Source organism: Eublepharis macularius, chromosome 13 (genome assembly GCF_028583425.1).
Source record: "Eublepharis macularius isolate TG4126 chromosome 13, MPM_Emac_v1.0, whole genome shotgun sequence".
NCBI classification, from domain to species: Eukaryota; Metazoa; Chordata; class Lepidosauria; order Squamata; family Eublepharidae; genus Eublepharis; species Eublepharis macularius.
Genome location: NC_072802.1, coordinates 46,350,233 through 46,365,654, shown reverse-complemented (window position 1 = coordinate 46,365,654; position 15,422 = coordinate 46,350,233). Strand labels below are relative to the sequence as shown.

General features: G+C 45.7%; 2 protein-coding genes across 6 annotated transcripts in view; one reads left to right on the top strand and one right to left on the bottom strand.

The window, feature by feature from the left end:
• Positions 1-1,770: 1,770 nt before the first annotated feature.
• CCDC74B (coiled-coil domain containing 74B) lies at positions 1,771-8,403 on the top strand. 4 transcript variants are annotated; one of them, XM_054996580.1, is made up of 9 exons: positions 2,857-2,910; positions 3,011-3,254; positions 3,561-3,605; positions 4,230-4,319; positions 4,429-4,579; positions 6,390-6,600; positions 6,687-6,769; positions 7,490-7,540; positions 8,109-8,403. In XM_054996580.1, exons 2-9 carry the CDS (start codon positions 3,101-3,103, stop codon positions 8,242-8,244), a joined length of 921 nt encoding a protein of 306 aa, XP_054852555.1. In that variant the 5' UTR covers positions 2,857-2,910; positions 3,011-3,100; the 3' UTR covers positions 8,245-8,403. The 4 variants fall into 4 exon arrangements, with proteins under 4 accessions (XP_054852556.1, XP_054852557.1, XP_054852555.1 ...); XM_054996579.1 differs by having other exon boundaries at positions 8,106-8,403; XM_054996581.1 differs by lacking the exons at positions 2,857-2,910; positions 3,011-3,254 and adding an exon at positions 1,771-1,847 and having other exon boundaries at positions 8,106-8,403.
• A 284-nt stretch (positions 8,404-8,687) lies between these two features.
• MED15 (mediator complex subunit 15) overlaps positions 8,688-15,422 on the bottom strand; it is a 40,232-nt gene continuing 33,497 nt past the window's right edge. For both annotated transcript variants that reach the window (XM_054995722.1, XM_054995723.1), the window contains 9 exons: positions 14,871-15,013; positions 14,651-14,772; positions 14,070-14,204; positions 13,371-13,434; positions 12,639-12,705; positions 11,882-12,042; positions 10,514-10,680; positions 10,130-10,228; positions 8,688-9,630 (listed from right to left, as the gene is read on the bottom strand). In XM_054995722.1, coding sequence (XP_054851697.1) covers positions 9,494-9,630; positions 10,130-10,228; positions 10,514-10,680; positions 11,882-12,042; positions 12,639-12,705; positions 13,371-13,434; positions 14,070-14,204; positions 14,651-14,772; positions 14,871-15,013 — 1,095 coding nt within the window. In that variant the 3' untranslated portion in view covers positions 8,688-9,493. The remainder of the gene's footprint in view (positions 9,631-10,129; positions 10,229-10,513; positions 10,681-11,881; positions 12,043-12,638; positions 12,706-13,370; positions 13,435-14,069; positions 14,205-14,650; positions 14,773-14,870; positions 15,014-15,422) is intronic.

Sequence of the window (15,422 nt, the reverse complement as noted above, 5' to 3'; positions counted from 1 at the left end):
GCTATAAGCAGGAGTATGTAGGTTGCAGGCAATGTACTCTGCACTTTGTTTAGGCCAGGAGGGCTAATCAGTGTGCACTGCAGCTCTGGGGTACCTGAGTCCAGGCCTGATACTTCCCCACCATTTCCCAATGCTGGCACCTCCCATAATGTGGCCATGCCATCAGTATTAGCATTCAGTCAAGCAATGTGGCTTCAGAACCTTTACAAGTAGTGGCTGAGGTACTTAATATGTCTCATGGTTTGGTTGAGGTGGGAAATTACCAAGGTCTTGCTGCTTGAATACAAGGCTATCTAGAAGAAAAGTGTTGATGCAGGTGCAGGGCTCTTCCTTGAGTGGCTCTAGCTCTTACTTAGGCTGTCAGCCATTCTTGCCCAATGCAGGCACTGCTACCAGGAAAGTATGAGACCCGGTTAATGGCTCTCCTTCCCCCAAGCAAGTCACTTGCAGGTCAACAGTGTCATCCCTAAATCCCCCTTCGGAGCCATCCCTGATGAGAAAGGGCTAGCAGGAGCAACAAGTGAGAGAAGTGACACAATCCTCATGGGGTGGTGGTGGGGAAATCCCTTCTCTCCAGTGGTATACATTTAGAGGTTAGAAGCCACTTCTAAATATATCTGACATAGGGGGCTTTGATACTCAAATCCAGAAAAACTAGTTGGTCTTTAAGGTGCTGCTGAACTTGACTCTTGCTCTTCTACTGCAGACCAACACAACTGCCCGCCTAACACAAGTAACTGTTATTCACTACACACAGCATTTCCTCATTTCATTAAAGGAATTTATGAATACCTTGTCAACATGCCAGTGCTTCAGCTACAGGTTGACAAGAAGCTAAGAGGTAGTGGAACTCAAGACTGCACAATGATGTCACTTTGGGTCAGCTGGAACAATGGGGGTTAAAATTTAAATTGCCCTCTGCGAAAATGGTCACATGGCCAGTGGCTCTGCCCCCTGATCTCCAGACAGAGGAGAGTTTAGATTGCCGTCCTCGCTGCTGAGCGACGCAGAGGGCAATTTAAACTGTCTGGAGATCAGGAGGTGGAACCACTGGCCATGTGACCATTTTTAAGAGGTGCTGGAACTCCATTCCACTGCATTCCCACTGAAAAAAAGCCCTGGCTAAGACTGAAAATTGTAAGTGACAGCCAACTTTGTGACCCCAGGTATTTATGAGCTGGGATGGGGAGGTGGGAGTGAGCTTCCACAGCTGTGGGGTTTGACTACTATTTCTTACTTAATCCAATATTTTAGGGGGAAAGGGTGATACATTTTCTTCCACCTGCACGAGAAAAATCCTCCAGGGTTTCTTTAAAGTTGACAGAGATGTGGGCCACACAAATTATTTTAGTAAGGGCTGTGAGGGACTCTAAAAGAACTTTCCTGAAAGTTTCCCAAAAGGAAACCAGCTCTTGAATTTTTACTGTCATTGGGAGACAAGCACCTGACGATCATCTGCTGAGCTACCCAGGGAATACAATTACAGGACCCAATGGCATCAACTACACTGTCTCTGGCTCTTACAGCTGCTCATCCTCCAATCTGATACATGCCCTCATGTGCCAACAATGTCCTTCTGCTCTGTACATTGGACAAACCAGCCAACCTCTACACAAAAGAATAAATGGACACAAATCTGACAGAAATGGAAATGTCCAAAAACCAGTGGGAGAACACTTCAATCTACCAGGACATTCCACCAAAGACTTAAAGGTCGCTGTGGTTCAACAGAAACCTTTCAAAAACAAAATCCAACGGGAGGCTGCTGAATTGGAATTCATATGCAAATTTGATGCTGTCAAGCTGGGACTGAATAGAGACTATGAATGGTTATCACATTATCACAGGTAACAGATTTCCTTTACAGCGGCATGGTCTGGGGGAGCCCAGTGACGCCCGGTGTGGGCTTTCGGGGACCACAGTTCTCTTTCTCAGATGCATCTGGCAGGGAAAGCTGTGGTTATCGAGGGCTTATACTACATAGAAATTGGATGCTTTTACTGCTGCAAACTAACATGGCAAACTGACTACACACCAAAAGGTGATGTTTACATTTACTAGCAAAGGAATGTTTTGGTTGCCTCCCCCCTAATTGCATCTTGTCCCTCCTCTCCTTCTCTCCCCTCTCCTCTCTGTATTTGACCAGTTTGTATCATGCATCTGACGAAGAGAACTTGATTCTGGAAAGCTTATGCGGCAATAAAACTGGTTAGTCTTAAAGGTGCTACTGGACTCTTTTTGATTTTGCTACTACAGACTAACACGGTTAACTCCTCTGGATCTTTTACCAATCCCTTTGCTTTCATGATTTCCAGAGGTCCTTCAGCAACTCAGTAGATTCCCATTATGGGAAGAAAGCAAAGCATCTCTCCCCGCTCCCCCCAGCCGTTCACTCGCCTTCCTTTTAGCATCACGCGTGGGGAGCCAGGAGGTGTGGCGCTAGAGGGGAAAGACTGGAGGGCTGCTCCTTGGGACAGGGCAGCTTGTTGGGACCTCAGCAGGGTACGATGCCCTCGAGTCCACCCTCCGAACCGGTCATTTTCTCCAGAGGAACTGATCTCTGTCGCCAAGAGCTCTGTTGTAATTCCGGGAGATCTCCAGACCCCACCTGGAGGGTGGCAATATTATTTCCTACACAGCGCCTTTAATTTCCATTAGCCCTCAAACTCGTCTTTGGCAGGAGGCAGTTGCTTTCCTCGGGAGGGGCTTCTGCCAAGCCCCCTCCTCATTTCCCGCTCACAACCCCCCTCTGTGCGGGAGAGGAGGCCGCCGTTATCGTCCAGGAGCGCGAGGCAGCCTCCGAACCCCTCCGCCCACGAGAGGCCCCTTGTGGTGCGCACCCGTCGCCCTGGCAACCGGCAAGCGAGGCCTGAAGAGAGCCGCTAGGCGCAGAGGCTTTAGGGGCGCCGGGTAAGGCGGCGGAGGGTGGCGGAGCGGGGCACCGCTGGCCTCGGAGACTGCCCGGTCCTGGCCTCTCTGCTCACCCGTCGTGTTCTCCTCCATCTCGCAGGAGCCATCATATCGGCCCGCCTAACGCGGAGGGGAGCCGCTCGCTATGCTCGGTGTTAGACTTGCAGCCTCCGCCTGACTCGGCCCTGCAATGCAGAGCGCAGGCCTGCCCGGCCTCGGGCTAGTGCCCCGCTGGGCCCGCGCCGATGGCCTAGAGCGCAGAGTCGCCTTCTTGCAGCAACAGCACTCCGAGACTCTGGCCCAGCTGCACCAGGAGGTGGAGCGGCTGAAGCGCCACAACAAGGGTGTGTGAGAGGAGGAAGAAAAGGAGGGAGATGGCCCGGGCCCCAAAACCGAAACCCGCACCGCCCTGGCACCTGGAATTACCAATTTCCAGGGTGGCTGGATATCTCCTGGAATTACAACTGATCTCCCGACAACAGAGAACAGTTCCCCTGGAGAAAATGGCTGCTTTGAAGGAGGTCCCTCCCCAAACTCTTCCATACCCATGGCGCCATCCCCTCCTGCCCCCAATCGCCAGACGTGTATTAACCTGGAGCTGGCAATCCTAGGAGGCACCCCTCTCTCATTCTCCCTCTCTTCTCTTGCAGATCTTCAGTACAAGCTCATAATGCAGCCCGCCTTGTACAAGCCTGGTAGGTACCACCCCTGCCCCCTTGGGGCGAGATAAGAGGCCAAATTTCCAAGGTCAAGTGGCCCATGCAGCCTTTACAAAGCGGCGACAAACTACCAAATAGAAGCCAAAGCTACAGACGATTGAAATAGACCTGACCGATGCAAATACAACCCTTCTACCCCAGCATTTTAAAAAGCTTCCCCTGATGAGTTCCTCCTTTCCTTTCCTTGAACTGGTAATTTGCTCTGCCCAGTCACAGTGCAGTCTCCCTTTGCATCCTCAGGGGCTTTCCCCATCCTGTCCAACCGCCTTCCTAGCCCCTTCTCAGCCACTGAGAAGCCCCTTACAAGTACCACATCGGCAAAAGTGCTCCAAAACAGCAAAGCTTGGAGGGCTTAATGCCCCGGGGAAGAAAGAAGGGCCAAGTCAGACCCATTAGAGCCCAGCAGTAGGAAAAGAGCAGCTGAAGAGATGGATTGGGGAAGAGGTTCATGGTAAGCTGCAGAGTGCCAGGAGATGGTTATGTTAGGATACTTCGCCCAGGGCTTCTTGCATGAGCTGTTCCATAACAATATGGTTTTCAGTGCTCCCAGGGAGGCCCCAGCTCTGCCTTTTGGCATCATGCTCAGTTTCTCTTTTTCAGCTGCTTCTCCCAGCGTTCTGTCTTCCAAGCCTTGTCAAAGGAGTAGCTCTGTGGAAAAGGTAGCTTTGAACCCGAAGGCACCAGAAAGCGGTATGTAACAATTTCAGAGGCCTAAAGATGGTGTTAATTTTGCCCATCTGTACCTACTATCAAGCATGAGTTGTTTTAGCAATCCAGCCCTTCCTTAAACATCATGCAGGTTCTGCAAAACTAGTGGGAAAGAAGCAAGTGGGTGAAGAGCTCACAGACAAAATGGAGAGTGCAGAAGAGGCAGCCGCCAGGGTGATGCAAGATGAAGCTGAGGCTCTCGGTTCAGAAGAGGAGACCCCAGCAGAGATGCCTCCACCCAGGTACAAGGGCATTCCAAGCTGCAACAACAGCCAGTAACAGGAGGAGTGCACTTTCAGAAAGCAGAAGCATTGTAACTGTTTAAAATGTTTTTATCCAATGGACTAAACCAGAAGAGGCTAATTCATTACCTTTCTGAGAATAAAGGGGGGCAACATCACCTATGACCCTCCATGCTGAAAACCACTCACTAATCGATTGTTCAACAGCCCTCTAGTTTTTGCGTTCTCTCAGAGACAGTTAAAATGTATAGGGTTATCATTCTCTAGGGTTAAGGTTTGTGCTCATAGCTAGAGAGCATGGGTATGCCTGAACTAGATGAGGCGGATGCAGTTCAGAAGATGGTTTATGCTGGCATTTTTTCTGGATTAGGTTTAGATCCACCTGAGTCATGTAACAGGAGCAATACAGCAAAGGGAGGATTCAGACCAGCTCAGTTGAAGAACTGGGGTCATTTTAAAAGAGTAGAGAGAGGGGGCATAAGGGCTGTGTCTGAATGCAGTAGTCAAGTGGATGAGGAAGAACAAACTGAAAATGAATCCTGAGGTAATTAATGCTGGCTGGAGGGACTGCTGCTTTAAATAGGATTGTTCCTACCATTAATAGCATGCAGCTTTTGCTGAAACACTGTCAAGAGCTTGAGAGCCTTGATAGATCCTGGTCTCCTGTTAGAGAAACTGGTGGCCTTGACAGCAAAAAATGTTTTCCAGCTACATCTAGTTAGAAGGCTGGCTTCCTGCTTGCAGTTACCTGATCCAACCATGTTTGATCCATCTTCAGTAAACTTGAGGCTAGATTACTGTAATATGCTCTACTGGGGGTTACCCTTGATGACAATCCAGAAACTGCAGCTGGTGCAGAACATGGCAGTCCATTTGTTACTTGAGTTTAGCTGTCAGGACCCCTGCCACTTCTATGGGAAGTCCCTTCACTGGTTGCGGATTACTTATAAGTCCAAATCCAAGAGTTGGTTCTGACCTTTAAATCCCTTCAGGACCCACATACTTGAAGGAGTGTCTCTCCCCACAAGTTCCCATGCTGCAGAATTGTTCTTCCCAGTAAGGCCTAGTATTGCTATCTAAACCATCACCCTGCCCAATCTATGGCATAAGCAGCAACTGTCAAGCCTTGAGCTTTTTTAGTGGCTGCCCCATGCCTTTGGAACAGCCTGCCAGAGGAGGTCAGGTGGATTCCTACCCTCCAAACTTTCCATTGAAGCTGCAAAGAGTTGTTACACAGAGCTTTTTGGGTAATCTGAGCAAAGGGGGAATATCTCGCTGGTATTTTCACATTAGTTTTAAAATCTATTGTTTTATCAATTTTTTGTATATTGTGGTTGCCCATCGACTCCTCCCGAGATGCTCAGGAGAAAAGTGGGTACAAGTATACATAAAGTATAAATAAAATTAAATAAGGGACAGCTTGCATGGGGATGCAAGTGAGCGGACTGTAAAGCAGCAGTTCCCATCCTTTTTGGTATGGTGACCGACAAGTCCAAATTTACTTGGTATAGTGATACTTTATACCTGACAGGTGGTGTGTATTTATTTGCTAGGAGGTACGTTTTGTTAAACTCCTGGAATCTCAGCCAAGATGGTATATGCAAGGAAGTTACGATGCTATAAATCAGTATAAATATTTCATTTATTCTGCTTTCATAATTAAGGCAAAAAGCTTGGGGGAGGGGGAACAAAGGTTCTGATGCTGGCTACCTTGCATGTATATATTTCAGTATTACAGCTAAAAAGGTTTTGAAACGTACCCAAGATTCACTGCAATGAGTATTTTAGTTGTGCTCCATCTTTGTTACAGAAATACAGAAGTCTGTGACAGAACAACCTCCCCAATACCTTTTCCATCCCCACATCAAACTAAACCCAAGGAAATGAAAATCCCTGCAGCTTCTTCCAACCCCTTCTTGGTAAATGTACTTCCATCGCACATGCGGAAGCCACCAACGCTGGAGGAGTGCGAGGTGGTCATTCGCCAGCTGTGGAATATCAATCACATGCAGATGCAAGAGGTGAGGTGTCCTCTCCTGAACATAATGGGGATGAAACAAGAGTTTGAACACAAGCAGAAATCACTTCTCCCCTCTTTGTTCTATAGCTGATGTATTTGAGATCATGTTTGGAAGACATCCACAAGACAAAAAGAATTCCTGAAGACTATATGCTAGTTGGGCAACTTGGGTAAGCTGGTTTCTGAGTTGAAGAACAGAAGTGTAATGTAAATCAGGATTATGTGCTTGCTAGTATACATTGACAGTATTCTGCAAAGACTGCTGAACCAGTAGATGTACTGGGTCAATGATTGTAAGCTGTAATAGCTCATCCTCTCTACCTTCAGAGCCTGTCATGCATTCTTTTTTTTAAAAAAAGTTCACACTTGCTGAGTTTTGTGTTTTTCTGGAATAATAATAATAATGATAATGATAATTCAATTTATATACCACCCTTCAGGACAACTTAATGCCACACAGAGCAGTTTACAAAGTGTGTTATTATCAACAATCACCCTGTGAGGTGGGTGGGCTGAGAGAGCTCTGTCTGACTCAAAGTTACCCAGCTGGCTTTAAGCAGAGGAGGGGGTAATCAAACTCGATTCTCCAGGTTAGAGTCCTGCTGCACTTAACCACTATACCAAACTGGCTCTGTGGCTATTAAGGCCACAAAATTCTCACCTATTTATGGGTCATTATGCTTTCCATTTAACACTGGTCTTCTGGTTAACTAGATTGTCAAAGGGAATGACAAGCACACCTAGAAGTTTTAAAGAAAGAGTCCCTGGCTGCACTGTTGCAGCAGTGGAAAACTGCTGCTGGAATTTCTAAAGAGTAATCCATGGTGGTTCTGTTGATAAAATATGCAAAAATGAGCACTTATACCCTCGTTTATAATTTTTCCCTTTAGGAACCAGGATGCTACACGTTTACCTAGAGTAAAGAATGTTCCTAAGAAATGGTAAATATTTGAGCTAATTTCATAGCTAATCTTAAATATTTTTCAGATTGGAACTCCCTTAATATGAAAATTAAACAGGGATATGCCTAAAAAGGGTGAACAAGTTCCACTCTAGCTGCTGCTTCCATTTTTTTTCCAGTCACTCATGCACTGTTCTTCAATTGTGCTTACAGTGACCAGTAACAATAAATAGTCCAAGATGCTGCAGGGCCTTGTCACCACAGCATGTTTTCCTGCAGGAGGTGCTGTCTGGTCTGTAAGCTGCTGGCAGAAGATAGAATGGTTTCTGTGCTCTTCCTAGCTCTTCATCTTTACCCTATTTTGCATGTTTTCCTTGTAAAATCAAAAAATTCTAAAACCTGTTGTGCATAATTGCAATAATAACGTAGCCTGAGGGAAAAGATGAGTTAGGGCTCCAACCTTGCTTGATAATTGTGCTGCCAGCCTTGCTGTAGAAATGGCATTATTTGGGATGAGACTGCAATTCAGACTCTGCGACAGCCGGTAATATTCTAATAGATACTGCTGAGAGTGAAGCATAACACATGCCCACTTTGCTCCCCAGTAGGATTGTAACACCACTGCCTGCTGCTGAAAGGGCTGTGCTACCAGCACTGAAGCAAACATTAGGAAATGCTTTCGCCGAGAGACAGAAGAGAGCACAAGCTGCTCAAAGGAACAGGCTCCAGCGGACTATGCTTTAGCAAGCAGAGTTCAGTCGATCTCCTTCTATAAATGGCTCAGAAGTCACCCCCAGACATGTTTGTTCTCCACTTTGTGTACCTGAAGAGTTTGCACTGTACTTCCAACAGGGCCTTGGCCTGATGTGTTCTCTCATTTAACTTTTTTTTGGAAAGGTCATAAATTACTGCCTGTTCTTGTCCACTCAGCTGTAAGACCTGATGTTTTAAGCTGCAGAAAACTGTAACGCCCCTCTTACTATTTCTAATAGTTGGTCTGTCTACACTAGTGAAAGTTACTTCTCTTTGGTACATAATTTGGGGCTTTACATGCAAAATACATACAACACAGATTTACCGACACCAGACTACTAGGCAGGGAAATGATTGTGGAAAAGGCAACAATGAACATCTCAGGCTGTTGTGAAACTACTAGTAGTGGGTTAGAAAGAGAAAATGACAGGCTGTTTAACATGGGAATAAAACATTTATTACAGTAAAACAAAGGCCGTAGTTCAAAGTACGCAATATTGACACTATTGTACTGTAATCAGTGCTTACCAAGTACATTTTTTAAAAGTCCTCAAATTGACACAGCAAGCTGTTCCTGTTTTGAAGAGAGTCAATCAGTCTGCAGAGACTTCTGCAATGGTAACAGCAGAAGCAAATGAAAACAGGGATACTTCTAAGACTGAAATTCCACAAAGACTAGCAACACAGGCAGGAGAAAGCAAACCCAGTGCTCAATGAAGCTGCCTCTGTCTCGCCCTAAGCACCCAGAGGCAAGTCAGTTAGTGCCATGCTGAATCCCAAGGTGACCAATAATGCTTGCAGCCGCAACCTGTGTGGGAAAATAAGGAAAGCTTACCTGTCTCCTCAATCACCTGTCTGAATAACAACAGGTCATTGGTCTTTCCCCGCTGCAGGCAACCTCAAGTGAGGATAGCATCCAAACATACATGACATGTAACATAACATCTGGCACGAGGCGAAGGCTGAAGGGACACTGTCCCTTTTCCTATAGCAGTAAGACTCCATGACAGAAGTCTACACAAATTCTTCTCTAAGAAGATGTTTTTAAAAAATTTCCTAACATGTCCATCTTGAGACCTGTGACAAATCCATCATATGCATCCAGCCACTGGCAAGGAGCACAAGAGCTAAACCTAATGCCAGGCCCTCTTTATGAAGCCTGTCTCCTAGCAAACAAAAATGAGTTAAGGCTTCTGCTTCTGTGACTCTTCCAGCTGTGGCCCAGCAAGGGGAGATGACGTTAGGCAGCAGACAGGCAGGCTTGGTGGATACTCTGTGCCCAAGTGTTGAGGAGTGCTGTGACCGAGTGCTTGTCAGGAAGCTGCAGCAATTTGGACATCATGTAGCGATATACTGACTGCAAGAAGGGGTTTGCTTCTGGGGAGGGAAAAAAAGCAACATGAGCCCAAGCTTAAAAAAGAATGCAGTACGGTGGCTGAATAGAATGCATGTCTGTTTGTCAAGACTCTGGATACCAAGGGCTGCATGCGGAGAAAGGCCATGAATCTAGAAGATGCAGAGGCAGTCATTCTCTGTGGCAGCTCCCAGTTCAAAAAGGCAGTACCTTGTTCAAAGCATGGCTGAGGTAGGATTTGAGCTTCTATCCTTTCCCCCCAGATTTATTGTCAGAATTTAGGACTCTGCACGGCGCTCACACACTATAAACACAGTGGGAAGCGGCAGAATGCTCAGCTCGCATCTTAGAAACAAGCAATTCCTTGAGATTTAGGCAATCTCAGCTTTGAAGGTCAAATTCTGTGCTCTGAAAAGAGCAGGGCAGCCACAAACATACTCCACCAGAAAAACTAAGAGGTTGTGCTGATGAGTATAGCTACACCCACCCACCCAACATCTCTCTTCCCTCCTCTTTTCATACCATACTGTTGAGGGTTATCAATCCACAAGGGGCTCTGATCTGGATAATCAGCTGGGACACTGAGCTGCAGCGGTGGAACATTTGGAAGGTTCTTGTCATCTGAAACCAAAGGCACATTTAGAATTACTTAGAAAACTCTTTTTCAAACACCATCTGAAAACTGCTTGTCAAATGATCTAATACAAACTCTGGAATGTGGGGTACAAAGGCTGCAGCCAACAGTTGTTTAAGTTATCATATAGAATTGCTCAACTTTAACAACAGACAAGCCTCCACCCTGTACTAAGCAATCTCTGCTGGTGGTGTGGAATTTCTGATGCAGCTCAGATGCTAGAGAGCTCTCCCATTCCTTTGAACCTAGAGTAGTCCTTCCTTGTTACTTACCTAGCTTGCATATGAGGTGGACTGTGCCATTATTGCTGCAGTGGGAGGGATCTAGGTTTACCAAGAACTTGGGGTTCAATCTAGCAACCTCTCCCTGTAACACATTTGGTATGGTTTGTCTTTCATCTTCTTCATACTTTCGCTTTCGAGGGGAAGTCATTGGAACCCTGTGGAACACAAACATGACCAGACAGAAATACAAGTGGAAATGGAGGCTAATAAGTCTATTTGCAAAAAAAGATAGAAGGTATCCATTTTCAATAGTCTTAACAAGAACAGCAAAACATAAACCATATGACAGCTAAGAAACAACCAAAACAAATAGAGGGTAGCTGGGTTCCCTAAACATGAGCACACTTCTGATGACATCACCTTTTGTAGACTATATTTATCTGATGAAGTCCAGGAAACTTTGGGCCACACCACAACCAATTATACCCCCCAATAATTTTAGGACTGAACAGGTCAACAGCTTTAGGGAGGGACTACAGTGGTCACCAGGACCAACTTGTGAGGAGGCACTATTTTAAGCAGCCACATGGAGATCAAAACTTTGACTGAATTAAAGCAACACATTATCCACTAAACTACAGTGGTGACTGATAACTCTATATTCCCTTAAACAACATTCTGTCTTTGCAGGTTACAGCCCTCAGTTGCTAAGGAAGGTAGTGAGGTTTGTTTGTTCAATGTTCAAAGTAAGATCCTGTATTTCCTAGTCAATAAAAAGTCAATGTATTGATTAAAATATTTTATTTGAAAATTAATCTGACCACTCTAGGTCTGATTAAACATTAACTAGACACAGGGCACTGGTATGCCCCATCGAAATCAATGTTGTCAGTATACGTCATTCCTATTTTACCTAAGTTCTTAGGGGGGGAAAGTTAAATTTCAAAGATTTTTACCTAAAGCTTCGCCAAAAATTCCAATCTGAGAGATTCATAAGTTACAGGGTGTGGCCACCTTATACAGGAGCTATTACAAAGGTCAACTCATGAATTTCCTAAACCTTCTGATTCATGCTCTCTAAAGCAATGATACAAGACACTTCTAAGCACCCCAAAGAAGAACTGCTGCAAACTCTTCCGTTAATTCTTAGATTTATTCTGGGCAAAAAGCAATTTATTTTAAGTTAACTTACAGTTTCAGCATTAAAGAATAACTAGATAGAGAAAAAACCACATGTTTGCAGGTTTACACAAGAGCATAAAAACAAACTCTCAGGCCTACCATCTTGGGGACCCTGTTTGCGTGGAAAGGTGGCAAATCTTTTAAATAAATCAAAATACTGTGTGAAAACATTCTAAACAGTGATTTAAAGTTAAAATGTCGCAACAGGAAAGAAAGAGCAGTCGTCATACATACGTGATAGGAGGGCCATGGATAGCTGTCATAGCTGGCATGAAGGTCCGGTAGAGGGAATGATTGAATACAGGGGAACGAATATTTGCCAGGACAGCATCAAGCAGGGGTTGGCACAGGTACTGCTGCTTAGTGGGAGGTACTGCAGGGGGTGGGGGAGTGGGCTGAGAGAGAGAGAGACCTTTCAAACACATTATTTAGGAGGATGCAGTCCTATCAACGCTATTGGGTGTTGCTGTATTTTTTAAACTGATATTTTTAATTTTCCACTGAAAAGTGCTAGCTCATAGAATTCAACCATTTCTGTTGCAAAGCTCAGGCAACTCCCTCCAGAGGTCTGTAGCACCATCAAGCAACCACTCCCCTCCTTTCATCCATGTGAAATTTGATTGACAGAAATGGTAAAAAGTGCGCTGTCATAGCTGGACTAGCTTTCTGCTTTGTCACAGAACCCTTCTTTTCCCTCCCCTGTATCTGGCTGCACTACCACTCATTCGGCTTAGCTTTATGGCTTGATAATTGTGAACAGGCTTCCTCTTTCTAGGGTCCCTAGGTTTTAGTGACGGACAACTCCTGCTCACCCAGCCACGAGCCCCTAAACACATCCACATACGTCTCAGATGAAACCCTAAGGAAAAAGGGAAGGTCAGTGGTGCTTCTTGGCTTCTGTATAATTACAGGAAAGAAACTGTATGGCAGGGGAGAGAAAAAACAACGCCAGTCTGTTTCTTTATCCCTGGCTCCCACCCACATCACTTACCACAGCCATGTCATTTTTGAGCTTCTCCAGAGCAATTTCACATTTTTGTAAAGTCTTCAGAGGGCAGCTGTGAAAAAAAGATGAAAACATTCTTACAGCATGTGACCATTACCAGTGTGGTCAGGAGGGCAGATTGAGACGAGAAAGCCGCCACTCATTCACAGTACATGGCTGAAGCAAAAATACAATCTACTAACAAATGGATCAACAACTGCCCGAGGACAGGCCCAGCAACCCCTGTCCGTTTCTGAGAGAAACTCTCCCTCCCATCCGCTTGGTGCTGCTTATGGGGGGCAGAAAAGGCCAGGAAGAATTCTTAGTGAAACTGTGAAGAACAGACATCCCTGTTCACTTGTTCTGCTCTTACTTGAGGCTTGATTCTGACAGCACAGAACAAGTCACCCAGAGAAACAGCACAGCTACTAAGATAAATGGACCCTGAACTCTTCCTCTAGCAACACAATTATGCTTAAGTATTTTACCCCAAAAGTAGAACCAGAACCCCAGAACAGCAAGCGCAAAGCAGGCTTGAGCAAACTGCATTTCATGCCATCCCTTTTTCTGCCAAGCAGAAAACCAGTTCTGCTGATGGGAACTCCAGCAGGTGAATGAGGCTAACACACAACTGTTCACATTTTGCTTATTACAATGATAGTTCTGATGGGGATGAGTTTGAAAGGAAGAAATCCAACATTTGGGAAGGAGAGCCAAGTAGGAAGGAAAAAAACTTACCGCTTGGAAGGATCAGTCAAAATATCCAGGAGGCTTTTCATCTTACTCAGGTCCTTCTTCCTGTCTAATTCAAAGACAAACACACCTCAGAAATGCAGCTGCTTAGAGCTTCTCAGTAAATAAGGAAGCATGGCACAAAAGGAGCAGCCAGGCTAGCACTTTGGCTTCCTTCTTATTTCGATGTTGTCCTTCAAAGACCTAGTGCTAAACCTTTGCAGATTTCTAATTCATATGCTGCAGGCTTGGTTTCAAATTGCAGTTCAACCACAGAATGACCCGCTGGGTAGATGTAACCACGATTTTTAAGTTATTTAATTAGAAAAGATTTGTAAGTCATTTTACATATTATAGGGGAACTGTCTGTAAGGATGCTGGCACTGACAGAAAAAACCCATGTTTGACTTGGCAGTTTAAAGCCCAGGTCAATTGACTTGGCACTTATCATGCAGTCACAACAGCGCAGGCTTTCCAGGCAGGCTACTGGCAACTCCATGCATCAGCATACCTACACAATGCAACTCCCATACACATTCCAAGACCTTTTCCAGTCTGCCATAAGCTGCATCCTCTTGCTGAAAAGTCTCAGTGCTCAAAGGATCCTTTTCAGCTAGCATATTCCAGAGAGCAGAGTGCTTCCTGGTTGATTCTCATCTCATCCCCATCACAGAGAGAAGAGACAACTGGAAAAGTCACACATACCTTCATTCTTATCTATCTTGTTGATCATCCTCCGGAGGGGCTCAATATACTTGGAGAGCTGCTTGAGTTTCTCCAGGTACTGCTGCTCCTCCGACTGGCTGGTGCTGGCTGGGCTCATGACCGAGTTGGGGTTGCCTTTCAGTTGGAAAGAGATGACAGGTTGAGTCCAAGGTTGCCAAAAGGTAGGGAGGTTTTTCCTAAGCCTCCCCTGTCCTTCATACATGGTCTGGCGCAACCTGATCTCCAATCTTGCAAGTTTGGCCAGCGGGGGGCGGGGGAAGCTGTTGGAGGAACCTAGGGGAGATTTCTTAGTGTCCTAGTTGTTTCATTATCAGGGAAAAGGCCTTTTCCTCCTTCACCAGGCCTATCCTGAAATGTATGTTCACACATGGCAGAAGAGATCAAGGAAAGCGAGTACTGTCATTTATAGAAGTGTAATGTTCACCTGCTCCATCAACCCTGGCTTTAAAAAGGCTCATTTTAGTCAACCATGTTCACGAAAAAATACACTTTAGGCAAGACTTGATTAAGAAGGAAGAAGAGCGTCCTCACGCAGCTCATTCCAATTCCATCCAAATTACCTGGAGTATTGAGTGGAGAAGGGACACTGAAGTTCTGTGGCGTTCGTGCAGCTGCAGGGCTTTGGGAAGGCTGCGGAGATGGGCTGGGGAGGAAGCTGCTGGGAGAGGGGGCTGGACCGGAGCTGAAAGAGAAGGAAAGACATTGCCCACTGGAGCAACAAGAGGCAGCAGTTTGCCCCAAAGGAAAAACATGGCCACCTGGAGCCACTGCAAGGCTCACCTGACATTGGAGTTAGGCTGGGAAGTTGGCTGCCCTGGCTGGGGAGAGGGCTGTGGCTGAGGCGGTGGAAGCATTGGTTGGGATGTCTGGGCTTGCTGGACTGGTGAAGGAGAGGACATCATGTTGATACTGCTCTGGCTTACCTAGAACAAAAGAACTCATAAGCTACATATAGTTAGGGTAACAACAACAGGCATTCAGCCAACTGGAGTTTGCTGCAGAGGCCACCTTATTGACAATGGATCTGCTCAGGAGGCAGTGACTGTCATTTGGGCCTGGGCAAAAACCTTCGCTCAGCAATGAACTCTCTGGGCATCTGCAGGCATGTTGCTTCCCTATCAGCAAAGTGGATATTTGAATGAATGAGGCACAGAGTGCAAACACTCTTCATGCAAAGTTTGATAATGTTGATATAAGCAGCAACAATTCACATGAAACATCTCAGGCTTTTGCTTCATGCAGAATTGTTCTCTGGATTTCTAACGCCAGGTTCCTGACAGATTTACTTAAGTGCATCAGTGTATACTAGAGTAAGCATCTATAAGACGACTA

Coding starts and splice junctions, on each gene's coding strand:
- CCDC74B (XM_054996579.1), top strand. CDS start 3,101: ATGCAGAGCGCAGGCCTGCCCGGCCTCGGGCTAGTGCCCCGCTGGGCC. Junction 3,255..3,560: donor GCTGAAGCGCCACAACAAGG/GTGTGTGAGAGG, acceptor CTTCTCTTGCAG/ATCTTCAGTACAAGCTCATA. Junction 3,606..4,229: donor GCCCGCCTTGTACAAGCCTG/GTAGGTACCACC, acceptor TCTCTTTTTCAG/CTGCTTCTCCCAGCGTTCTG.